The sequence below is a fragment of the Pseudopodoces humilis genome, chromosome 2 (genome assembly GCF_049639895.1).
Source record: "Pseudopodoces humilis isolate 2021_Gansu_Grassland_sample_001 chromosome 2, ASM4963989v1, whole genome shotgun sequence".
In the NCBI taxonomy this organism is placed as follows: domain Eukaryota; kingdom Metazoa; phylum Chordata; class Aves; order Passeriformes; family Paridae; genus Pseudopodoces; species Pseudopodoces humilis.
The window spans coordinates 19,750,238-19,767,703 of record NC_142201.1 but is presented as its reverse complement, the minus strand read 5'-3'; the positions used below and the strand labels follow the sequence as shown (position 1 = coordinate 19,767,703).

The 17,466-nt window shown below is 37.8% G+C and overlaps 1 protein-coding gene across 3 annotated transcripts in view; it reads left to right on the top strand.

The window, feature by feature from the left end:
* Nucleotides 1–17,466, top strand: part of TBL1X (transducin beta like 1 X-linked) — a 192,724-nt gene that overhangs the window by 162,417 nt on the left and 12,841 nt on the right. For all 3 annotated transcript variants that reach the window (XM_014250990.2, XM_005516617.3, XM_088051657.1), the window contains 5 exons: nucleotides 3,221–3,353; nucleotides 10,153–10,294; nucleotides 13,112–13,175; nucleotides 13,276–13,373; nucleotides 14,883–14,943. In XM_014250990.2, the coding sequence (XP_014106465.1) occupies nucleotides 3,221–3,353; nucleotides 10,153–10,294; nucleotides 13,112–13,175; nucleotides 13,276–13,373; nucleotides 14,883–14,943 (498 nt within the window). The remainder of the gene's footprint in view (nucleotides 1–3,220; nucleotides 3,354–10,152; nucleotides 10,295–13,111; nucleotides 13,176–13,275; nucleotides 13,374–14,882; nucleotides 14,944–17,466) is intronic.

Genomic DNA, 17,466 nt, shown 5'->3' with positions numbered 1-17,466 from the left:
ATTTAAGAAAAATAAAGCTCTAGAAGGAGAACTAAGCCCTGTTCCTTTATTAAAACTATAGCCATAAAGAACAACTTCTGTGAAAAGCCTCTTAAAGATTTAAGTTAAAAAAAAAAAAAATATATATATATATATATATATATATATATTTCCTGAGAAAAGGCAGGGTTAGCCCTCATAAGATGTCAAAAATATCTATTTTTTTTCTTTGGAGTAAACAATTAATATTACTTACCAGTGTGTTAGAATTTTTATTTTTACACTAAAGTAAAAAACTCTCAGTCTTAATACTTCGGGGTCATATGACTTCTAATTTCCAGTCATTTGGGATTTTTAATACATATGAGGAAAAGCATTATAATATAATGTTGACTATAACCAAAGATCTCCTGGCCTTTAGAAAATGTTTTGTGTTAACATTTGGACAGAGTCTTTCGCTATCTGACCTGCAGAGTTCCATTTTTCACCTGAGGCTCTGGTGCATTTGCATTGTGCAAATAAGATCTTAACCGAAGGCTTTATGCTTGGAAGATACTTTGAAACAAAAGAAGCCTGTTCTTCATGGTTACTGCATCTCACTTATCTATTTATTCTCATTCCCTGTGCACACACTGTAGCTGCATCCATAGGAAAGCCAAATATTCAGGTGAAACCAGGGCTCCCAAGAGCTGGTGCTACATAAGGAACTCATCACTCTTAAGAGGGTGCCGGTTTGTGCTCAGGGGTTTCTGCAGTTTTTTGTTATCCTAATCGTATCAGTCATATATTGCAAGTGTCTGTCTGAATCTGATAGGAGCCTGAGGCACTATCACAGAGGCATGAGCTGTCCTGTGTGTTCAGTGGGGCATTATAAGTTTTGTGCTGAACAGTAACACTCTAAATATGAGTGTTCCTGACTCCTGATGCAAATAGGAAGGAAGCACATAAAATGTGAGCATTTGCAAATTATTTAGGAGAGACTTGTCATCCTTCCCTCTCTTTTCTCCTAAAACGCCAAAGCTATATTGCAGAAATCATTACTGGAAGATACAATGCAAAATAATTCTGTAGGTATTTCATTTCTCCCCGAGGCCAGTTGGTCTTGCATGTACTTATGCAGGTATCAGCTAATCAAGGTTTCTTTCTCACAGCATGATTATTTGTGGGGTTTTTTTTCACAGCAGTTAATAACATTCAGAGTGTGTGTCTAGGTTTTTCCATCTGGCCACATACAAACAAAAAATATTCCTGAGTATCAGATGGCTTTGCTCTGGTAGCACCTCTTGACTCTGGGACCTTGGAGTAATGCTGCTTCCCAGCTGTCACTTGGTTTTAATTGAGAGTGAAAAGCAGCCCTGCCTTTAGAGCCAGGCAGGTAACAGTAGGATCCTATGTCGTAAGCATAGCATCTCATTTAAATTTTTCAAATTAAAGTGCTTGAAATATCTTCTTGATTTAACCCCAGCTTCCAGCTCACGCTGTGAGCAGGACGCAGATGAATGTATAGCCATTGTCATGCTGCTGTTTTTCTCATGAAAATATGCTTTAAGCACAGTGAATTTGTGCTGTGCTGAGCAATAGAGGATTATGAGTTCTAGGCTTGTATCTTCTGGTGGGTTTTAATAGTGCTTCACTCTTCAGAGGCTGACTGCTCTGAATATCAAAGATCCCAGCTGCTGGTGTCAGACTAAATCTTGATTATGGGTATATCTCAACAGTATTCAGTTTAGTAGTCATACACATAGGGAATTATCTAAGGGCAATGCTTAACATAGGGACTTAGCATAGGTACAGATTTTACAAATAGGCATTTCCAATGCTTATGCAGCAAGTCGGTAAGTAATTAGTGTAGTCAAAAATATAGATATTTTTAATTAGTAATATGCTGTGAAACTACTGTTAGTAGTTTCCTGATTTTAATACTTGATTCTGTGTAACTCATGTAGATTCCATTCCATCTGTGGTGTAGATGTGGCACAGTTTTAGGGTGCTAACCAGATAAGCAGTGAGAAATGCTGTTTGTGTGACTCGGCATAAGTTAGACAGAGCCAAACCAGGTATGTGAAAGCCCAGGTAAGGGTAGAAATCTGGAGATCTTCCTCCCTATGGCACTTGTGCAGTGTCACAGTCTGTTTCACCAGTTGATGGGCAATAGCTTAGCAGAGCTAGAGAATCAGGACAGATGGCTGATTTTAAATGCCATAAACATGCAGCAGTAAGGGAGCATAATTATTCTGCTTGCAAACCTATGGATCTCCATATGTGATTAAAGAATGACTAACTGAGAGACTTAACCCAGAAAGAGAACTTGCATTTTGATCAGTCAGATCAGATCAGCTGGCCAAGGCATTGGTTAGGTAACAGGAGGCTGCCAGCTACCCACTCTTGGATGTGCTTTCTGCAAAATGGGCCACACTTGTCTGCATAGCATCTGCTGTCTGCTGTTTCAGTGTGTCACCTGTCCTTGGATGGTGTCTTGTTTGTAGAGGATAATAGTCTTGTAATGCTGCCAGGAAGTGTAGCTAGAGCTTAATGAGGAATATTGATACAGAAGCAGAGGAAATCTGGAGTAAAAACGTGGTTCATGATGCAAGTTGAAATGAATTGTTGTTACTAAGAGGAAATCCATCATTTTAAATTCACTTTTTTTTTTGCTTAAGGCAATAAAAGAACTTTATAAAAACAAAGTTACTTAGACTGCAGTCTAAAGAACAAGAGAGTTACAGCATGCAGGTTAAGTATAGCTATGACTCATTTGGTACCTTTGTATGTATTATGAGATCCTTACGATCACTCACCATTTCCCTGATGTGCTCCAGGAATGAAGCCCCTACTCAGTATATTTTTTGTCTTTGAGTAGCACAGGTGTTACTTACAGGAGACTGAGTAAGAAAATAAAAATGCTTTATGTTATTTTAAAAAATTATTTTAATAAATGTATAAGTCATTTTTAATGAGGCCAGCTTCAAAAGAAAAACTATGCTGAACTAAATGCTGAGTATTTGGGAGATGAAAAGGTATGTAGACTTAAACAAAATGTTTTGGAAAGCTCTACGTTTTGAGGAAATGTCATAAATTTGAATGGCCAGAGAGAAGCAAACAGAGTGATACTGTCAATGACACAGCACAGAGAATTAATTGTGGTGTATATGCTGCTGCAAGCTTTAGGCCTTGGATAGCTAACACGTTTTTAAAACAGACCTAACTGCATCTTGTGAACTGTTCTGATATATCTCTACAGATAATCATTCAAAGCCAATGGAAATTGACGGGGATGTTGAAATTCCTCCTAACAAAGCAACAGTCCTTCGGGGCCATGAATCAGAAGTGTTCATCTGTGCCTGGAACCCTGTCAGTGACCTGCTAGCGTCTGGGTAAGACAGTGACTGAAACCAGCTGCTGCAATTAGAGAATATTTAGAGATGCAAGAACTTGCAAGTGTGTTTGGGATGTGAATGAGTATTCTCTGGGCTGTTTTATCAGCCTGCAGTAGTGGTTTTTTTCAGCAGTATCATACCTGTATAACAGCTAAGTAATTATGAGGTGGCACCAAATATATAGGAATTTATACATTTAAGATGTAAAGTCTGTGGCCCCAAACACATATTTTTAGAAATATTTTTTTAATAATTTTGGATAATTCTCAGAATATTTGAGAATTTCTGTAATCTACTGCTCTTAGTTATTGATTCACACTGGGGTCTCAGAAAGTTGTTGGCATCCACTGGATTTTTTCAAAAGTATGGAGATGGGGGTGCTAAGTTTGTTTAGTGAGCTGAACAGTAAGTAGTGGTTTAAAAGAATGTTGTGGTTCGGTGTCATTGGAGGGGAGTCCATTTTACCCTCTACAGGACTGCTCTGCAGTGTCCACCACAGCTTCATAAGTGGAACAATCAGGAGACTGACTTACAAAAGCACTTTTGATCCAAATAAAATCACAATTGCAAACATACCCCAAGAGCTGTGTGCAGGCACTGGTGGAATCTGTGTTCATGCGTAAAGTTAAACCGTAACATGAAGATTAAATTTAAGAAGTCTAAGTGGGAACATGGAGTAAAGCTGATCAGAGTCTGAGGAGGTAACTCAGAGTTACTTAGCAGTATTAGAATACTTTCCTCACAAGGAAGAGGAGAGTCCTTACTCTATTTCTGGCTTTTTTGCAAGATTATCAGAATAGTCTTCTTACCTTTGTTCACTAAGTACATGAAAACAAGGAATTACAGTATAAATAGGAAAGAAAAATAAAATAAATTCCATGTTGGATGAACAGCAGAGAGCTCCAAGAGAGTGAAGATAAAAATTTCAAAAAAATAATTTCAGACTTGGATTTTGGAAACCAGAATCCTGCTGAGTATGCTCTGTTTCTGGAATGTCCAGGTCTGCTACTACTTTTGGCATCTGTAGTACCAAGCATCTTCATTTATCAATTTTAAGCAAGTCAGTGCTTGCCATAGTGGACTGCTTTGCTAGGATACATGGTGCACAGTCCTAGTGTGCATAATTTAAATGGTGGAGCATTTCATAAACTAGAGTATGTGTTTCAGTGTGTGTTTAACTTTGCCTCAGGGTGCTAAGCATTGGTAGATGGATCCCTGGATCATGATATCTTACAGGTAAACCTGTGGCTTCATGTAAACCTGGAGGATGATAATCAGAACCATTAGTCAGATATCTGAGCCAGAGGAATACCCTCTCACTAGCCATTCATTCAGTGTAATAGGTCTTTCATAATGAGCTTTGCTAGTGACCATAATGTACATAAGTACACATGTGGTTACCAGGTACAATCATGTGCTTTAGTCAGACTAATAGCAGTGCAATGACAATGCAAATAATTTAGATCCTTGTGCATCTTGGTCAGATTTTAGCCTGTTTGTAAGAAACAAGGTAGGGTAACACAGCCGCCAGTGCCTGGCAAGGCTTAGAGACTGAAATGGCATAAAATGCACAGAAGAAAGGGAAACTGGAGGAAGAGAGCTGAGTGAGTGTTATGCCACTGCACAAAGAAGTCTTGGAGATGTCTGGTATAATAACTTCTATCTACAGGTAAACTTTGTGTTATAGCACCAGTTAAGCAAGGGAGAGAAATTCCCTGAGATCCGCAGAATGTTGCAGTTCTGTTTCCCGTTTACAAAGTAATGATTCAAAAAAGAAGATTGCAGTTAGTCTGATGTGTGAGCATCAAATTGTTAGATTCTATAACAGCCATATTGTGCTGCCCAGTCAATACTTTTCTTTGGGTTTCCCATCTGCTTGATTGTACGCATCTTAAAAAATACATTTCAAAACCTAGCTATTAGAGGAAATTATAACATATTTGTTTTGTTTATAAAATGACTAACTGAATCTCAATTGATGACAAAGTATTTTCCCAAAGCCTTGTTACACCGGCAGTAGATTTTTCTCACAACTAGCAGCAGCAGCAGTTTAGACAGCAACCTGATGTAATCCTCAACTAAAATAATAATACAGGTTCAGAACCTAATCTGAAGCAAGCTGTTTAAAAGAAATGTAGAATGAATTACCCAAAACTAGAGCATTGGTTTCCAGATTTAGTGACTATCCCATTGAGAGAAAGGGATTTTGATATTTAATGTTACATCTACTCAGCTGCTGTTTTTCTAGTGTGTGAAGGCTAGCATGGTAATAAATATTCTCTGGGCTTTGCAAACAGCTATTTCAAAGTATAACAGAGGAATTTCTCTGATCAAATAGCTAGAAAAATATATTCTGCAGTTGCTCTTCCCTCTCCACCACACATGTAACCCTTAAAGCTGAGGATGGGGGAGACTAGAAATACCAGTAAAGGCTATCAAAGGCGTGACTGTCACCAGATGCCTACAAGAAGAATGCTTAGATGTCACGAACAGAAGCATTATAATAATAGAGTGGAGTGTGTGCATACAGCCATGTAAGATGATTGACTACACTTTATGAAGGAAGTCAACATTTCAAAGCAAATAATTGCATAGAGTGTTTTGGACAGGTGAAAAAATACCAAAAAAAGAGGTGTTTGGTTAAATCTCAAGATTTGGCCATTCCCAGCCATAAACCCAAAAACTGATATCTTCCACTAGTTATCTTTCATTATTTAAGTTTAATTTCATGACACATTTAAATTGTTGCAGATGGTTACATTCCCTGTGTAGTGCAGAAATCCATTACAGCTGCATCCACATTAGTAAACTGACGGTGCCTGGGAATATTCCTAGGCACTGAGGCCAGCTGGCACGGAATGGCTGGTGTCCGTGCTAGCAAACTGCCCTGGCTGCCAAACAAACTGCACACTGGGAATCATCTCTGGACACTGTAACCACCAGGCCATGCCCGGGAGTTATTCAGAGAGAACGTCAGAGCCCCGAGCAAGAGTGCTATTTAAAACAAACCAAAATCTGGCCAGGGAATAACCTGTCAGTTTGCTTGCACAGGTCATCATGGTCTGGTGACACAGAGTGCTCTGAACACGCTTGAATTTCCCAGTGTGGAAGTGGATAGACTGTGAATGTCAAGGCTGCTAGAGCCTTGAACTCCAGAACCTTTTCCAGTTGAACTTAGGATGTTTCTGTCATCGTGTTCCACTGCCGCTTCCAAGAGTGTGTTCTGTTCCGTGACATCCAGCCATGCCCTTCAAGTAATTCACATATCCGTGAAGCAGTGTTTTTGGGCCTCAGTCCCAAAACCAACAGTAGGTTTCTTTGCTTATCAGCTAATCTATGCCAGCCTCTCTCACACAGAAGGTCTGTGACTTGCCTCTTCCAAACCACTCTGTGCACCTTTTGTCCTCCCTAGTCAGAAAAGTAATTATCAGTAAAATATGGATCTTGCTGTCCAAGATCTTTCCGTTCTGGCTGTGTCTCTCGGAAACAAGAAAAGATGTTTCTAGGCCATCTGCTGTCATTGTTTCTGGGTGTTATATAGTACTTCAGGTTACTGTACTCCTCATATCAGTGGTTTAGCATCCACTGTAAATTACCTTTCAGAATAATCCTTTTGACGTACCAGGTTGAGGGTGTTGATTTCAGACACCACCCCTCTATGTCAGTGCCAGATATTAATTCTGCTAACTCCTAAGTGCTTTTTCATTAGCAGGGGACTATTTGGATTGGTTACCTGAGTGCATCAAGTCTGTTAATGCAAAGTGGTGAGCTATTAGGGGAGGTCAACTTGAATAACCTGTAGCAGGAAATAATGTTGTAGAATCAGTGGGGCAGAGATCTTAATCAGGACATCTGTGAGGCACTTTCCTCTACTGACTGCCTGGGAAGAGTGAGCACTTAGTTTAAGAGACCTGCTTTATTAAGGAAATGTTAGGTGTCAAAAAAAAAGAGGAATTTCTTTCCCATAATGCTTTTAATAATATCTCTTAAAATAAAATAATAAAAACTCTTAACCTGTTGGAGCCAGAAATAGTAAATACACATTAGCAATATTGCATCTCAAAATAATGGTGATTTTAAGACTTACAGATGAAGATTAGAAATGCCAAGGTTCAACAACCATCTTGCAAAATTCTTTACCCAGCTGCAGCACTTTCAACCTCTGTGTTCCCAGTTACAGAATGGTGATTTTATATGTCACAAATTAAATTCCACAAACATTTGTCCACCCTGATTCATGGACATACTGGGGCAGGAGAGCATGAAATAAAATCCTTTCAGAGCTAGCCTTCCTAAAATTTGGCAGTAGTCTACCAGAGTGCAGAGGAGTTTACCTATTACTCAAGTGTTCATGACTTGCATGTTGGAATGAGCTGCTTTATCATGTAGATAGAAATGCTTCTGTGGGCTAAGGAGATTAAATATCTTTCTAAATTGTTCTTGAACTGTGCTGCTCTAATAAGGCAGGGTTCACTGAATCATTCAACAGAAATCAGAATACTTTCCAGAGCATTCTCTGGACTCTTTTTTTTTTTCCCCAGCAACAAAAGGGAAGACACACAAATACCCTTGCTGCACACTGGTAGGCTTATAGAGCCTCTCTGCAGGGACACATAATAGCTTATGTAGCCTTAGGAAGAAGAAAAGGGAAAAACAAAATTAAAATACTGGAAAATAATATTGCCCGGGCCTTGCCAGAAAACCAACTAAATAAAACTGTTGAAAAACAAAACATAACCCCTTTAGAACTAGCAAATAGGATATTGTATTTGATAGCCAAGTGACTGAGTACTTTATTCACAGGGTCCAATAACAAACTGAATTATTACAGTGAAGGCAGGACAGTCCTGGAGTCTTACACAGGAGAGAAGCCAGATCTGAAGGAATTTCCTACTTAGCATGTTAACCAGTGAAGCAGTCCTTTAAAGACTTATGTTCCCAGTATTGTTCATTGTTAATTATCACAGTTAAAAATGTTCCTTAAATTCTGAGCCTCATAATTAACTTTGTTAATTTTCCAGCCAACATATGCAAAATTGTCAGTTTTCCAGACATCTGAAGAAATAAGGGTGTATGTTACAGTCACAGCTGTGTGGTGGCAAAAATTACCCTGATCTGAACTATTTCTTCATCATTAATGTGAAAGATATGTCTAGAAAATTAAAGAGTGGCTATACAGGACTAGCTGGGTTAAAAACCCTGGCCAGCCATCACATCTCAGCTTGGCACAAAAGGTTCACAGGAGATTGGGCACATTCCCCAGGCATGCCATAACGCAGAAGAGCTCAGAGCTACTGATACAGGCAGAGATACTGATACAGGGGTTTGCTTTTACAGTTGAATTGTTTGTGTAAAATTAGGCTAAATTATTGGTAAAATAATACACAGAGATCAATGGAGTTTGATAATTGCTTGGTCTATATTTGTGTTTGAAGACATGTCAAGTGTTGAAAATTTGCCTGGTATTCTTTGTATCAGTAATTAAAATGCTTTACTAGTAGACCAAAAGAGAATATAGTATTCTCTTGTGATAGATTTCTTTTTCAGTAAAACATGGCTTATTGAAGCAAAAATGGATCTCGGGTTTTTAGGCTTTGAAGAAAGACTTTTTCTCCTTGATTGTGTATAGGAAAGAAAGTTTTTTGTCATTACTTTAAAAAAAGGAAAAGCCAATACATCAGATATCTCAGCAGTGAAATTTCATCTAGACTATATCAATTCTTGAAAATGTAAGAGAGATGCTAACTTTGCTCCAAGTTTCTACTTACTGCATGTAAATGAAAACTCTTTTCTGGATGAAACAAGCAATCCAGGGTACTTGGTTTTGATTGTTGTTGTTTTAAGAAATGGAGGAAGGGGAGTTTGAAAAAAATATCCCAATAAACTTTTAAAGTGTAATATCTTCCACTCCATGGCAAATTGATCTCTGAACCTCAGAGACATTTTTCATGCAAAGTCAAAATAAATATATTACTTACAAGAAGATAATGATAAACTCTTCCTCCTCAAAACCTTTTCTAAGCAAAATCGGGGTTTCAGCCTGCATTAAAAACACCTCTGTAGAAAATAATTGTCTATAAAATAGATCAAAATGCTGATGCTGTCTCTGTCTTATTCTGTTATGTCAGTACTTACTTTGTGACTTTTTCAGACAGCATGATATAAGCAGCCAAGCTACAGACAGTTACAGTAAATTGCCCCAGACTATCTCAGTTATGGTGATACCACCTTTAGGTACATAGTGCAGAATATAGACAGCATGTGTATGTGTTTCAGGTAAAACTCCTCTGAATAAACCAAATTACTATAACAGGTAAAATTTAAATATGTGTTAGCATTTTTAGAAAAGTACACAGAGTACAGAAAGAGTTGGAAAGAAAAAATTACTTCTTAAAGGTTTTTAATGCCTTGATCCATTTAGCAGGTTTAGGGAAAGGTGGTTGGATCTGGTCTGGGCAGTAGAAATACTCTACTCTGGGCACAGGAGAAACAACAAAATTCTCAGAAGGTTCAAAACAACTTCTGCTTGCAACATTTGGAACATTTCAATAGAATAGGGCCCTCCCCTAGGTGAGCTCCTGCTGATTTCAGCACCGAGGTCTCACAGCTGTGTTTTGCACAGAGCCAGCACCGTGCAGTCAGACCCTCCCATTACACTACAGGCCAGCAGCTCTTGTTCCTCCAGTGTCCTGCAAGGCTGTAATATTGTCTCAATGAAAACAGAAATACAGGCTCTTACACTGTTTGCTGGGTCAATATGAGGAGATTTCAACTTATTTGCATAATTGCTTTATAGATCCGGAGATTCAACGGCCAGGATATGGAATCTCAATGAAAACAGCAACAGCGGTTCCACTCAACTAGTTTTGAGGCACTGCATAAGAGAAGGAGGACATGATGTCCCCAGCAATAAGGATGTGACTTCATTGGACTGGAATGTAAGCTAACTTCTAAGACTGTGCATGGTTTTTAACTGTCTAAATTTAATTCCAAGGCAATTACTGTTGCTGCTCCATATCTTTAATATCTGAGGTGACCAGAAGCTCTGTCCTAACCTACTGACCTCTTGTTTCAAATACTCATAACAGGCTGAACTTTCTCCTACATGCTGTAATTTTCCAGGACTGTTGCCATCTTCAAGCTTAACAATGATATATTTATATCTCTATTTTAGGAGCATGGGTAAAAATAAACTTATCTAGCTTTAAGAGCAAAGATTAAACAAGCAGTCTATGTAATACTGAAGCCTCATTAATAATGTATTGCCATCTCATAGTTACTTTATTTTGGCATGTAAGGAGATAAAAGCACCAGTGAAGCTTTTTCTGAGGTTGGACTCTCCAGACTCTCTTATTTGAATTATGCTGTGCACAGCAAAATGTGTTCACATTATTTTCTTTGTCTTGTTAGGAGCATGTGTAGTTGTTCTGTACTTACTTATCCACCTTCCAGATGAAACTGTCTTGCCTTTTTTACTTTCTTCCTGCAAAACCTCCTGTCTTAGATAATGTGCTCCTGCACAGAGAATACCAAGGTGAGCAGAGAGGACAGGTATTGTTGAGAATCCCCAGTGTCCAGGCAGTGTCTTTGGGCAGCTCTAAGGCTGCTTCATGTCTCATTTTTGCCAAAAGAACTTAAAAGGCCCTGCAGGAACCTTAGTTACTTAGAGATAATTTTCATTCTGTATGTTTTGCTGATATTAGTACAGGCAGAGTGATCACATTAATCTTGTTTTCATAGGAAAACAGATTAATTAAGTACCAGAAAGGATTTTCAGTAGTTCCATACAGTCTCAGTTGCTGGCCAGAGACCAGTTTTTGATTAATCTTTACTGCAGTATTGTCCTTCAGGTGAGCTTGGTGCTTCACAAAGTAAAAGATAAGGCCACTGCACAAGTCACCTTTCCCCTGTGTACTTTATATTTGCATAATGGAAGAAGTCGGTGAATAGTACAGAAAGTAGAGGTAGGTCAAGGAAGCAAATCAAGCTCAAGCTTATGTTCATTACTTGTTTCTGGTGGAAATTAGAGTGAAGAAAAACAGTTGTGAAAAAAAATTAATCGAGGAGTAAGAAAAGAGAAATTTAAAGAGGATGGCATGCAATGAGGGGAGAACAATTAGGGGAGAATTTGTCCAAAACATAGGGCATCCTCTAGTATTTCCTGTAGTAGTTCCTTACCTTCGAGACTTCATTGGTACTTCACTTGCATTGTGCTACTACTTAAGGCAGGGAAATGTTCCTAATTCAAACATTTCAAGTGCTTCTGACTTACTTTGGGCTTCCAAAAGAATGTGAATTACCACCAACAAATTTGGATAAACTCTACATCTTAGTTCCTGAGTTTTTCTCTTTTTGCCATTTATCACCTTTTTTCTCATCACTGGTCCAGAGAAGTGTACATCACAGTAATATATAACCTAACCTTCACTTAGGTTATGATTCCCCCTACATTATTATATATTCAAGTTAAATCTACAACTGCTCTGAGTCAATGTTTTTGGAGGGTTGGAGTGGGCATATGTTTCAAAGGATTATTTAATGCCTTTTCCTAATTTTTCATTCATCAAGCTAGAAATGCCATCTGCCTTTATTGTTTAGTTAGAACCACAATATTAATCATATTTCCCTGTGAAATACTCACACTGGTGAGTATTGAATTAGTTTTTCGTGATTTACATTACATAAAGGTTATAAGAAAGGTTATTTCTGGAGAGCATCTTCAGATCATGCCCTTTGATACCATGGGTAGGATTTGTCTCCTGTAGGTTTAACCATCTAAGCTAGTCCACTAGACTCACCTTAAGTCAGCAGAAACAGAAACACTTGTTTTCATATTGGGCTGGGCACAATCCAAAGCAAATGAGTTCATGAATTACACTTCAGAGTTGTACTTACATTATGATGTTAGTTATGGAGAGGGACTAAATGACACTCTTAAACTAACTCATAACTTCTTTCTGCATGTTTGGAGATAAATGGGATGAATCTCACTCTTAATCCAGATGCTGAAATGTTGAAAGACTAAATACCCTGCTTCAACAGTGTCCATCACACCAGATGGCAGAGTCAAGTTCGGTTCTAATTATTCTCATTCTGGCCCAATCACACCAGCATCACTGGCTGCATAGGACATATTCTTTTGTGAGGGGTTCCTTCCACAATACATGCAACTTGCTGATTATGTTCATGGGCTTTTTTCTTCCTAAGTGGGACCTGTGAACCCAGCTTTTCTCAGGCTGTCCATCATGGTACTGTTCCCGTGAGCATATGTGGGAGTATGTATTCAGACAAGTAGAAAGCAGTTCCTTGGTGGTAGATAACACTGGAGTGTATGTGGCTTAGGGCCTTCTTTCAGGTAGAGGTGCCTGAGTTTCACTGAATTGGGAATTAGTCTGGGTTTAGGTCATCTGTTAATGTTTTGTAGGTCCTTCATGTCTAATAAGTAGTATCTATTTGTTACCTGGAAGAAGCCCTTAGAACTTGTTATATCTTGTTTTCTTTTTCTAATCTTTCTGATTAAATTGCTTCTATCTGATGGTATAGCCCAGTATTTCACTGCATGCTAGAGGATTTTATTTCCTCTGTGCTGTCTGAGGTAATAACCTTTAGTTCAAATCATAGCATAAACTGTCTCAACAAGTGGACTCAGACTTCCCATAAATCACAATTAGCAAACCTTAAAAAAGAAAGAAAAAGGTTGGTTCAAACAGATTTTATCTTGTATCCACCTTTGCCATTTATATATATTCCAACAGAGTGATGGAACACTATTGGCTACAGGCTCATATGATGGTTTTGCAAGAATATGGACAGAAGATGGTAAGTCAAACATTTATTGTTCTTAAGCATCAAACAGCAGTGAGCTGTGATTTGACCAGTTTGTAAAGAAATTGTAATAATAACCTGTTCTTTATTCCAGGTAACCTTGCAAGCACCTTAGGTCAACATAAAGGTCCAATATTTGCCCTGAAATGGAACAAAAAGGGGAATTATATTTTAAGTGCTGGTGTTGATAAAGTGAGTTTTAAAAATACATTATTCTAACATATAAGTATGCTGATGAGTGAGCTTGTGCTGCTAGATTCCTTAAGATTATTTTCTTCTTCTCCAGGCATCCTGGAGAGTTTACATTTCTTTAATATATTTTCATACAATGTTGATTACATTTTTGAGGCTGCATAAATGTATACTATTTTCATGGAAAATACCTAACTTTAAAAAAAAAATTGTGTAAAATTGCATCTTAAGTGTGTCTCTGTTAAGGAAAGAACAGCTTGCAGTACTTATATTTGTAGTTTTATCAGCTAACTATTTATAGGAAGAAAGTGATCTTAAAGATAACACACTTTTTAGCTCATCTGATTGTTGAAACAGTTTTATTTGAATAAAATATATATAGCTTCCTCTGGAAATATGCCCAAAAAATATGGTTCTGAACTGAAAATTAAGCAAAACATAGTAGTTACAGCTGAGTGCACATTAGAGATTAAAATGAACAGATGACTGACTATCCATTAAAACTGAAACTGGAAAGTACACAGCATTCATCTTGCCTAACTTTCAGTGTCTAAAAATTAGATGCATGTGTCATCCTTCCTTTATAAAATCCGAAAAGAAGGATGGCACTTCCAAGGGATAGGCTGCGTGGCCTGTGTTCCAGTGAGATGCACTGACAGTGCTTCTCTCCAGCAACTGGCAGAGGGAGTCTAGCTGAGGTTTGTACATTTGTAAGCTCAGTGAATCCCTGTATTTTCATATCCTTGTGAAAATAGAAACTTATTCCCTTTAGTACTGGTTTATATTCAGCTACACTGATCTCCCAATGGTAATTCCATACTGTGGCAAACTTACATTCTCAATAAAAGCAGCATTTCTTTAGGTGATCCATTATCAGCAAGATGATGTATCCTTAATTAATTTTCTGGAAGTATATACTCCCACCAAATTGACAGTTGACTCAGAAGGTGGTATTGAGCTCTACAGGGGACACACTCACATGTGCTATATGGATTAAACCTGTACTAAGCCAATCACACTTGAGTCTCTCCCACCTCAGTGGCAAGAAGTGTTGTGTACTCTGCTGATAGAAAAGCATTTCACTTGTTGGTTTGTTACAAATGGCGTTCAGCATTGTTTCAGAGTAGAATTCAACTTGCATCTTTTGAAAAGGGAAAAAGTATGCTTTAAAAATCGTAACTGAAACATTTTTTTCAATCTGCTTATTAAAAATGTATAGTGTTGTGTTCTAGTGCTGTTCAGAGAGAGTATGCTTGTTCTTCATAGTTATATTGCTGCTTTTGTAGGCCTGATACTTCTGTATCTACACTTAGATTATTATTCTGTAATACCTGGAAGTAATTTCTATTTTTCCCACTGTTTAGCATGCAAGGCTGACTACTTACTGTAGTCAGTAATTTTATCTGTTCATCATTTAGAATTGCTACTTAGTGAGGGTGCTCTTTGGTGTTTTTTTTTCTCTGAGCTGAACAGTCACTAATTTTTTTCCTACCTTTTCTTTGGATGCAGACAACAATAATTTGGGATGCCCACACGGGAGAAGCTAAACAGCAATTTCCTTTCCATTCAGGTACTTTTTGCATAACTCTTTTTAGGAAAATGAAATGCAGTTTTTAATTCTGTCAATGTACTTCATCCATATCTGCCAGAGAAAAGTCTCAAGCAAGTTTTTTTGTGCTTTAACTATCCTGAGTATCATGGCTTGTGGGTTTATTCTCATTTCAGAAAGACACAGTTCTGTGAGAATTAACTTTGAAAGTCAAACTGATTCTAGGAGAGGGTTCATACACCAGCCCCATCCACCAAACTGAGCAGTCCTGTTGTTACCTATGTGCTTGAATAGTACCAGGTGGTGACTCATGAAGAGAACTTTCAGTGGAGGTGTCTGGGATCTTTTCCATTCTCTCTGCTTCTGTTTCAGTGAAGCTGATTTGAGACAGAAGCAGGCAGATGTCTCATGCACCTTGCATTCACCACTGCACTCACGAAAATCCTCAGAATTTCGTAGCTTTTATTTTAACTTGAAGTTCTTCAATCCTTGCTGCACCAAAACACAACTTGGATCTGTAGATCTGTTTGAAGAGACAGGAGATGTCACAGATTCTAAATAATTTTGAATAACAGAGAGTCATTGACATAATCTGAAATTCACCTGACTTGTAATATGATGGCTGAATTCATGATCGGAAGTGGCTGCATTGTCATAGTAAAGAATTTTAAGGGATGTAGTAAAGTGTTTAAAACATGTTAAAAACATGTTTAAAAACATGTTTAAAACAATGAGAACATTGTGGATTCTGATGCTAGAGGTGTTCATCTTTCTAGTTCGCTGTAGCTAATCAATTTTTAAATACAACAAGCTTTCACAAGGTTCTTAATGGTGTTGAAAAATGTATTTCAATACTAATTTTAAAACATTATTTTGCACATACTTTTCAACTCAAATCATTCTTATTCTCATATTTACACTGATGTGAATAATATGCAGTAGTAATCTAAATGGTTATGCAACAGTAGACAAAAAGTATGTCCATGGACACAGCAAATCCATACTCTGCATTTTTGTCACTCATCTCCTCATTTATTAATGCAGCTGTTGGTTTCAAGGAGTTGGTGTCTGCTGACAGATTTTCTCACTGTGGCATTTATTTATCTACCATAACTGTTCCATAGCAGCAAACTGTGCACATAGAGTGATTTAGTTAGCAAGACTCCTAATCCTCTGATCCGTAGCTATTAATCTAAATAGTTGCGGATTCAGAACTTGGTTGCCTCTTCAGGATCATGTTCACTGCCATGTAAGCAGTGATGTGCATCAAGGACAAATCATTCAATCCCCTTTTTAGCAAGTTGAAAACTCAGCTGTATATACCAATGTAATATGTCCATGTGTGTAAAAATAATTTTTTTTAAAGTTCTTACTGAACATGCTGTTTGTCTTTGGAACATGAGACACAACTAAAGTGTAGATGTGGAGAAGCTAATATTTTTAATTATTTTTTTCACTATTTCATATATGTTTTCTTAGGGAAGTAAAGCAGTTATTAAGGAAATGCTGTTAAGGAAATTTTTGATAGGAGAAAGCATATATCATGCAAAACCTTCAGACTCTGTACTCACTTTGTTCTCACAAGTCTGAAGCCACAAAGACCTCACCTTGTCCTCTTTGCGTCACCAGGACAAGCTAACAGCAAATTCCTTTCCATATCTGGTGTCCAAAAACCTTGTCTACACTAGGATTAAAGGTGATGTTTTAACAATTAGGAGTCTGGTCTAGGCAGGGTGCACTTCCTTTAACATGTACTTCTTTGAAGTCTAGAGGTAGCTGGCCTGGGAATAATATAAGGTTTTTATACTCTGTGCTTCTTTACAACTAGTTTAGTTTACACCACATGGACAAAACTGTCATCTTAAAATACACAAGGAAAAGTCCTTTGTCCAGGTGTTGAAGGCCTCCATGTCATTGGTGTTCCCATGTAATTTTTAGGTTTTTTGGTCAAAACATGTAACTGTGCAGGTAAGTAGCTTCTAGGGGTTTCATTCTTTTTTGCAAAACTATGAATCATCATAGTACATTTGATCAAAATACATATTCACAAAACTTATCTCTTTAAAAAGGAGCTAAATAATCCAATTTTTACATCTACTAATAGATACAGACTGATGTCTTTGCTTGCAGGAGTAAGCTGTTAAATTGACACCAAAAGAGATATTTGTGTGAGCCAGTTTTAACCATCTAGTTGTGCAGTGACAGGAGAAAGGGTGAATGGATTCAAACTGAAAGACAGAAGGTTTAGATTTGATATCAGGAAGAAATTCTTTACTGTGAGGGTGGTGAGGCACTGGACCAGGCTGCCCAGAGAAGCCCAGGTTGGATGGAGCTCTGAGTAACCTGCTCTAGTAAAAGGTGTCCCCATGGCAGGGGGGCTGGAACTAGGTGTTCCTTAGGGTCCCTTCCAAGCTAACCCATTCTATGATTCTGTGATCTGAGTGCTCTGAATCACACTTAAATTTGTTCTGAAAAAGCCTAAATTACCAGATAATTATAACACTATTATTTTTGGTTTTTAATTTAGCTGCATTTTTTAAGGAT